Below are 8,139 nucleotides of genomic sequence, written 5' to 3' on the forward strand. Positions count from 1 at the left end.
GTATTTTTAAAAACACCTTTATTGAGATATCATTCACATACCGTAACATTTACCCTTTTATATATACAAGCCAGGGGTTTGTAGTATATTCATAGAGTTGCGTGACCATAATCTCTATTTTTAGAATATTTTCATCACTCCCAAATGAGTGATTTTATCACTTTATTTATTAGTAGTGCCCATTAGCAGTTCCTAAGGAGGAACTGATTCCCCTATCCCACCCTTCTACCACCAGGCAACCACTAAGCTACCTCTGTCTCTCTTGGATTGTTTATTCTGGACATTTCATAAAAAGAAAACCACACAGTGTGTTTTCTTGTTACCATAATTCTTTCAAGGTTTCTGCTGACCTTTTCATTTCAATGAAAAGTTTTTCATTTCTAGAGGTTCTGTTTTTTTTCTGATAAGCATGGTGATCGGTTTCATAGTGCTTTGTTCCTTATTTTATCTTAAGCATAACAAATAGGTTAATTTTATATCCTATATTGATATTTTCCATTTAGAAAGTCTGTGGTGATTTAAATCTGTTGCTTGTCACTGTCAGCTGAATCTCACTTGGAGGCTTGCTTTCTTTAGATATGTGCTGATTTTTCATTTTGAACTTATATTTGATTCAGTTAAATCTGTGGGAACCCCATTCCCTAAGTTGGGGCTTGCTTTCTCCGGAGAGGATTCATTGTTGGTTTTGCTTTTGCAAGCAGGGATGCTGCTGACCTGGGACCACCCTGGCTCCCCGGAGGGCTCTGTGTGAGTGCCAAGTGGAGGGTGCAGGAGAAGGCACCCCTTGGGGCAGCCCTCAATCGACGACTTTTGGGCATCACTGTGAAAATACCTGTTCCCTCATCCCTTGGGTGAGCTCACCCGAGGCTCACAGTTTGCACCACTTCCCAGAGTCCCTCTCTGAGGTCAGGCTCCAGTTCCCCACCACGTGGGTTCACTGAGTGCCACATGCTTGCCAGCCTCCTTCCCCACCCTGGACCAGTTCCCCACTGCCCAGGGCTGCTACCTGCACCTCCAGCGAAATGGCGAAGTGGCTTGCTCTGGAATCCCTGCCTCAGGCTCTGCTTCCAGGACCTCAGACCCAGTGGGGGTCCAGGTCTGCCCAGGACCATTGTGGCTTTCACATCTGCCTTCTGCTCAGTGGCCAGACTTTGGGGGTCCATTATTCTATTTACTTCTTTCTTTATGGACTCAGATTTCTTTTACTTTCTTGAGAGCTCTGTATGTTTTGAAAAGAACTGTGTTTGAGCCTTGATCTAGCTCTTGCCCTCTGCACCTTATGAATCTCAACTCCTCATTCAGGTCTGGGTTAAAATGTCAGGTCCTGGGAGAAGCTTTTCCTAACCCTGAGGCAAAGCGCGCTCCTGTGGTGGTCTTTTGTCTATCTCGTCCTTGCCTCCACCCCTCTACAGCCACACATGGAGAGGAGGTGTGCAGTCCCTGTAGCCCAAGTTGCTTGGGTTCCCAGCTCAGCTGTGTCACCTGTCACCTGCGTCACCGTGTGACCCTGAGCAGGGAGCTCCACTTTTCTGTGCGAGTCTCCTCATCTGTGAGATGTAAATGATACTATCTGCACATCAGGGCTGTGGTGAGACTGTAACGAGATAATAAATACGAAGTGTCTCGAACAGGTGGAATCCATAGTACATGCTCAATAAATGTTAGCTCTGACTGTCACATCCTGCAAAGATATGCTGCAGTAGGGATCACCATTTATCGAAGGTGAGAGTCAGGAGGGCAGAAACTAGGTCTCTCTCTTCATGCCCTTTCCCAGGGCCCAAGGCAGGGCTAGGCCAGCAGGGAGCACGCAGTAAATATTTTCAGGTCAAATGAAAGGGAGCAGGACCAAAGATCGGGGCTTCCCCAGTGCCCCGGGGAGGCGGATTTCAGGCACAGGGACACGTGCAAAGGCACAGCTTTTCGGGAGCTGGAGGGCAGGGTGGGAAGGCCAAGGAAGCCGAGAAACAGGTCCAAGGCTCGGATGCTCTGGCCAGGATTTATGCCTTTACCTCCGAGTGTGGGAGTGTTTGACGACAGAAGCCCCTGGGGCTGCGGCTTCTGGTGGGGGTCTTCATGGGTGCTCAGGGGAGGAGAACGGCCTGGAGCCACTGGAAAACGGCGAAACGGGGATGAGGTTGGGAAGGTGGGGAAGAGTGGGGAGCAGTGGGGAGGGGCGGGGAGGAGGGGGAGGGCGGGGCCTCAGGGCGGGAGTCTGACCCCAGGGGTCTGCGAACCCGGACCTGCGCGAGGCGCCGCACCGGGTACCTCCCCCTCTCTGCGTCTTTGTGCATTTTGCTTCCTTTCGCAGTAAACGTTCTTCCGAGAAATTCCAAGGGGATCTCAGCCAAGCAGAGGGGGAAGGGATCCTGCCCACGCCTGGGTAGGGGGCCGCGGAGGCGGGGGAGGAGCAGGGGGCGCCGCGAGGGAGGGAGCGGGAACCGGAGGGAGCGAGCGCGCGCGAGCAAGGGGGCGCGGAGGGCCCGGGCCAGCTACCTGCGCGGGGGCCGCGAGCCCCGGGCGCCCCCCGCCCCGCGCGTCTCCCAGCCGCCCCCGCCCCCCGCGCGGCCCCCGCCCCGGCTCCGCCCCGCCCCTCGCGCGGGGTCCGCGTCTGCGGCTGCGTTCCCCGAAAGACGAGGCTGCGCCCGGATTCCGGTCCGCAGGGAGACCGAAGGGCACAGCTCCCCGCGCCGCGCACGTCGCCCGAGCCCGGAGTGCGGACACCCCCGGGATGTGAGTGCGCCCCCCGACCCCGAGGCCCGCGCTCCACGCCCCATCCGCGGTGAGCGCTGAGGAGCGCTCGGAAGGCCAGGGGAGGGGACTCGGCCCGGGGTTCCCGGCCCCCCAGCCCAGGGGTGGGGGTGGGGACCTGGCACGCGCCCCTCCCCCCAGTGGCAGGTCCCACCCGTTCCCACCCCTGCCGCTCATTCCTGTCCGGACGCACCTGCAGCTCCCCGGGGAGAAGAGGACGCCCCCCCTCCGCTCCCCCACACAGGTGCCGGCGCGGGGCGGGGGCGTCTCGAGCTGTCACCTCGCCCCAGAGGCCAGACCTCTCCCGGCGGGGATGCTGTGACGGCGGACACTCTGGGAAGGAGCTGGGGGTGGGGCTCTGCGAGCTCCGGGCGGACCCTGGCCTTGGATTCCGGGGAGAAGGTTGCATCCAGAGGCTGGGAAAGGGGAGGGTCTTTGGGTCTCCTGACCGATGCTTCTCCCCTCCAGGTTTGCGCCCCAAAGGACCCGTGCCCCAAGCCCCCGCGCCGCCCCTAGGCCCGCCCGGAGCATGCTGCCTGCAGCCATGAAGGGCCTCGGTCTGGCGCTGCTGGCCGTCCTGCTGTGCTCCGCGCCCGGTGAGTAGGGGGCCCGCGGGCTGGGTCAGGTGCGTGGGAGAGCCCGAGGCGCCGCGGGAGAGCAGGGTGTGGGGCCGTCACCCTCTGAGGGTTCCCACCGCACTTCCCATAGAGCCCACGCCCCCTCCGGGACCCCAGCAACCCCAGCCCGGCCCTCGGCCCCTCTGTCCTGGCACTGGGCTCTCTCCAGTGCTCTTCCTCCAGGGCCTGGAACTGGTGGGCGGCTGGCCCCGCACGGAAGCCCCTGGTCATCCGTCACCTCTGAGAGCCTCCCGGACCTCCTTTCAAATCCAGTTTGGTCCTTCACAGCTTGGAGCCCACAGAACTCCCGGGGGATATGTGTAGCAGGGTGGGAGTGGGAGGGTGGCACGGTCGGTGTGGGGTCTGTATAGCCCGTGTGTGTGTGTGTGTGTGTGTGTGTGTGTGTGTGTGTGCACGCACGTGCATGGGGGCCAGGGAGGGGCCATAGGGGCTCCCCTCAAACTGCTAGGATGGGGCACAGTTGTTCCAGGGCCTCTGTTCCCCCTCCAGGGGTCACGAGGGCCTGCTCACTCCTGTGGGGTAGGGCTCTCCCAGGAGTGCTTGCAGCAGGGGGATGGGTGAGGGACACAGGGGGTTGCCTGGGTTTGGGCCCAGTGCCTCTGGTCACCCTCCTCCCCATGCCCTGCCCAGCTCATGGCTTGTGGTGCCAGGACTGCACCCTGACCACCAACTCCAGCCATTGCACCCCAAAGCAGTGCCAGCCGTCCGACACGGTGTGTGCCAGTGTCCGAATCACGGATCCCAGCAGCAGTAAGTTGGGACTTAGGGTAGTGGGGAATGTGCTGAAAGCCAGGCTCTTGGGAGAGGTCAGAGGTGTCCTCTGAGCCCCTTTGGCCTGGGACAAGAGCGAGAGCTTGGGGCTACGGGCAGGATACTGCCCCGCTGTCCCTCCCTGGCTCCTTGGTGGCCTTTTCCATCTAGTTGGGGCCAGCGTGGGAGGGTGGAGGGACTCGGCTCTGCCTATCTGGGGCCCCGAGCTGACCCGGAGGGGCCTGGGCTGGGTCCTCGGGAGGAGGCAGAGAGGGCCCAGGAGGAGCCCCCGTCGCAGGCCGTGCTTTCTCTTCCCAGGCAGGAAGGATCACTCGGTGAACAAGATGTGTGCCTCCTCCTGCGACTTCGTTAAGCGACACTTTTTCTCAGACTATCTGATGGGGTTTATTAACTCTGGGATCTTAAAAGTCGACGTGGACTGCTGCGAGAAGGATTTGTGCAATGGGGTGGCCGGGGCAGGGCACAGCCCCTGGGCCCTGGCCGGGGGGCTCCTGCTCAGCCTGGGGCCCGCCCTCCTCTGGGCTGGGCCCTGAGGTCTCCTCCTTCCCACGGGGCTTCTGAGCTTGCTCCCCTCAGCCTGTGGCTGCCCCCTCCCCAGCCTGGCATGGCTGGGGCTGGGGGCAGCCTTGGCCCAGCTCCGTGGCTGTGGCCTGTGGCTCTCATTCCTCCCCCAACATGAAGCCTCCCTGTCTCTCCGCTAGCTCTGAGTCCCGGGAAGCTGGACATCTCCAGGAAACCAGGCCATCTGGGCAGGAGGCCTGGGGATGAGGGTGGGGGGACCCCCAGGTCCCAGAGGGGACGTGAAGCAACAGCCCAGCTGGAAGGGCATCTTCTACAGAGAAATAAAGTCACTTTTGAGTCCTGAGACCCGGGTCTGAGCCTGGGTGTCGGGGGCGGGAAAGGGGTCCTGGCAAAGAGCTGGGAATGAGGTGCTGAGGGATCTGAGGGGCTGAGGACAGGGCGGGCGCTCAGCCATGGTCTCGGGCTCTTGGGCTCAGGGCACTGGGGTGGTGGGTGCTTGTGCTGGGCTGCTTGGTCCTGGTGAGGATTAGGAGCCCTTGGGGTGATGGGGTGAGAGCTGAGATGAGCAAGATCACAGGGTGGGCTTGGGGGAAGATGCCGGAATCCTGTGAGCACACCACAGACACCAGACATGCCCACAAACGGTGGTGCCCACGCAGCCAGCATGTGCACACACACCCATGCCCGCCCTGCTCACTCCTTCACACAAGCAAACCCCAGGTGTCCTGCGCACATGTGCTGGGGCATGCACGTAACTGGCACAAATTGGCGTGTCCCGGTGCACGTGTGCATGCCCACATGCAAATGCCCATGTCTGTGCACACCCACCCTCGTACACTCAGCGTGCAGTGCACACGGGGCCCTCGCAGACTCACGGATGAGACCATGCATGCTGGGCTTCTCTTGCCCCCTACCTCGGCTGTCTCTGCCCCTGGGGGCTGCTTCAGGCCGAGTGGAGCCCTCCTGTTCCATCCCCCTGCCTCTTTGCTGCACATCCACTCCGGCCACTCCTGGCTGAGTTGGGCTCGTGAGGTCAGTCCCTGTGGCCAGGGGTTGAGGAAGCCCACCCATCTCTCTGGGCTGGTCCAGAGGGACTGGATGCCGTGGGGTGAGGGGGCAGGGAGGACTCGGCCTGGGAAATGTTGGAGTGATGTCCTGATCCTTCCCGCTCCAGTTTCAGCCCTGCACCCCCGCATCCAGCCCAGCCTCCCACACCCACCGGCCACCACGCTGGATGCTCCACCAGCAGCTCGTCTCACGGCCCAGGCTCAACACATAGCGCTTGGCAGGCAACACAGGGTTTCTCTGAGGCCTGGGCTCTGGCCACTGCTGCTTCATGCCACCTGTGGCTGACCCAGTCTCCTGGCCACTGATGGGTCCTGGACTCCTTAGGGAAAGCGGTGGTTCCTATAAGGGCTGGCCTTGCATGAGGGATGGCGAGAAATTGGGTCCAGGGCTAGTGAGCCAGAAAGAGAGAGGAGGCCTGAGGTCCTGGGCATTGGCGCCGATTCCCTGCTGGACACGGCCGAGGGGCTTTTCTGTAGAAGGCTGTCTGCTCTGTGATGCACCCTCGCCCCTGCCCCACCCCTCAGTAAAGTGTGCTGCTCTTGCTTGTGCCTGGTGTTTTGGGGGCTGGGGGACTGCAGAGAAGCTGAGAATTCCCAGCAGGTAGGAAGCCCTGAAGCAATGGAACCCCCCCCAGGGAAGCCTTAGCCAGCTAGGGAGGCCGTGGACAGGCCTCCCACAGGGGTGAGGCTTGAGCCAGTTTTCTTTTTTTCTTTTTTTTTTTTTTTTTGAGACGGAGTCTTGCTCTGTCCCCCAGGCTGGAGTGCAGTGGCGGGATCTTGGCTCACTGCAAGCTCTGCCTCCCGGGATCATGCCATTCTCCTGCCTCAGCCTCCTGAGTAGTTGGGACTACAGGCGCCCGCCACCGCACCCGGCTAATTTTTTTTGTATTTTTAGTAGAGACGAGGTTTCACCGTGGTCTTGATCTCCTGGCCTTGTGATCCGCCCACCTCGGCCTCCCAAAGTGCTGGGATTACAGGCGTGAGCCACCGCGCCCGGCGAGCCAGTTTTCATAGACATCTTTGTATGCTGAATTTATTATTTGAAAGAGGTATTTAAAGGCACAAAAAGGAGTGAAATGCTCCCACCTCCTTAAATAATCATATACAATCAGAAGGGCACGCCCTCACCTCTCCCTGGCCTCCCACCCTGAGGGGCTGCCAGGGCGGGACAGGCAGGAAGCCGGCTGGCTCCCAAGCTGCCGCCGGCACTGGCTAAGTCGGTCTCCCCATCTCGGAAGGAGTTCAAGTGTGTGGTCCCCACCTGATGAGCTGTCTTCGAAGGGCTGAACTTCTCCGTCGGCATGAAGCCCTTGGTCTGGCGGGGCACGTGGACGGTGCTGAGACGTCGATCTGCTACCAGCCCTTTCTACTGAGCAATTCACCGGCGATGTCACCCCAGGCCCCGTGTCCAAGTCGACCGGCTTTAACGTCTGCTTGGGGTCCCCGGATGAGGGAGCCGTGCATTTGTAACCATCCCTTATCGGTGGGTGTAGGGGTTTGTTCTCAAATGTCTATTGTCAACAACACTGAAGTGTCCGCCCTTGTCCTCAAACCTCCATGGGCTCAAGTGGTGATGGGTGTGGGATGGATGCCGAGAAGGGAGCGGAAATCTGATGAAGTTGCTGCTTCTGAAGGTTCCAGACACACTTACTAGCAATGAGCGTTCTTCAGCTTCAGGAACGTTTTGCCCACCTCGTGGACAAAGAGAATCTCCACGTCCTCTGTGGCAGCCACGTGTGCTTCTCCTCTCTTGCCTGGTCACACCCTTTGCCCATGCTCCTTGTCTTTGTTGCTTGTCTTTGTCCTACTGACTCTCACCGCCCTTTTGTATATTCTGGGGACACAAATCTTCCCTGCGTTATACGTCCTGTGGATATTTCCTTGCTGTCTGTTGCTTGTGTCTCGTTTGTGGTGTTTTCAGTGTGCATTTATGGATGTTTTAATGTTGGATGCAGTCAAATCTGTCTAATTGTTCTTTTGTGGTGTGGGGGCTTCATGTCTTAGGAGAATTTCCTCTACCTTTATCTTATGAAAAGAGTTCCTTATTTTCTTCTAATATGTTTACAGATTTGGTTACTGTGCGCAGACAGCCAGTGCATCTGGAGTTCATTACAGTGTAGCAGGAGGTAGGAGGTTCTTCCAAATGGCCACTTTTCCTCCATGTCATTTATTAAATAACCTGACTTTCGCCTGTTGATCTGAGATACCACCTTTATAATAGAATGCCTTCCCACATGTGGCAGGCTGTTTCTGAGCCGCTGCCCACTGGGATTGCACTGGTTGGTTCGTCACGGGTCATTTCGATGTGATGCCGTTTCAATGATGGTAGCCAGGTGGCGTGTTTGACACTTGCTAAGGCAAGGGTCCCACATTATTCTTTTTAAACACTTACT

The 8,139-nt window shown here is 58.7% G+C and overlaps 1 protein-coding gene across 5 annotated transcripts; it reads left to right on the top strand.

The window, feature by feature from the left end:
* Positions 1 to 2,270: 2,270 nt before the first annotated feature.
* Positions 2,271 to 5,022, top strand: LOC105488435 (lymphocyte antigen 6 family member H). Of its 5 annotated transcripts, none has more exons than XM_011752457.3 (5): positions 2,271 to 2,380; positions 2,661 to 2,730; positions 3,217 to 3,344; positions 4,017 to 4,136; positions 4,455 to 5,022. In XM_011752457.3, coding segments are annotated over exons 2-5 (486 nt in total). In that variant the 5' UTR covers positions 2,271 to 2,380; positions 2,661 to 2,728; the 3' UTR covers positions 4,691 to 5,022. The 5 variants fall into 5 exon arrangements, with proteins under 5 accessions (XP_011750759.1, XP_070923800.1, XP_011750761.1 ...); XM_071067699.1 differs by lacking the exon at positions 2,271 to 2,380 and having other exon boundaries at positions 2,600 to 2,730; positions 4,455 to 4,734; positions 4,783 to 5,022; XM_011752459.2 differs by lacking the exon at positions 2,271 to 2,380 and having other exon boundaries at positions 2,600 to 2,730.
* Positions 5,023 to 8,139: the final 3,117 nt, after the last annotated feature.

The sequence above is a fragment of the Macaca nemestrina genome, chromosome 8 (assembly GCF_043159975.1).
Source record: "Macaca nemestrina isolate mMacNem1 chromosome 8, mMacNem.hap1, whole genome shotgun sequence".
Lineage (NCBI taxonomy): Eukaryota > Metazoa > Chordata > Mammalia > Primates > Cercopithecidae > Macaca > Macaca nemestrina.

Coding starts and splice junctions, on each gene's coding strand:
- LOC105488435 (XM_011752457.3), top strand. Junction 3,345..4,016: donor CCTGCTGTGCTCCGCGCCCG/GTGAGTAGGGGG, acceptor TGCCCTGCCCAG/CTCATGGCTTGTGGTGCCAG. Junction 4,137..4,454: donor AATCACGGATCCCAGCAGCA/GTAAGTTGGGAC, acceptor TTCTCTTCCCAG/GCAGGAAGGATCACTCGGTG.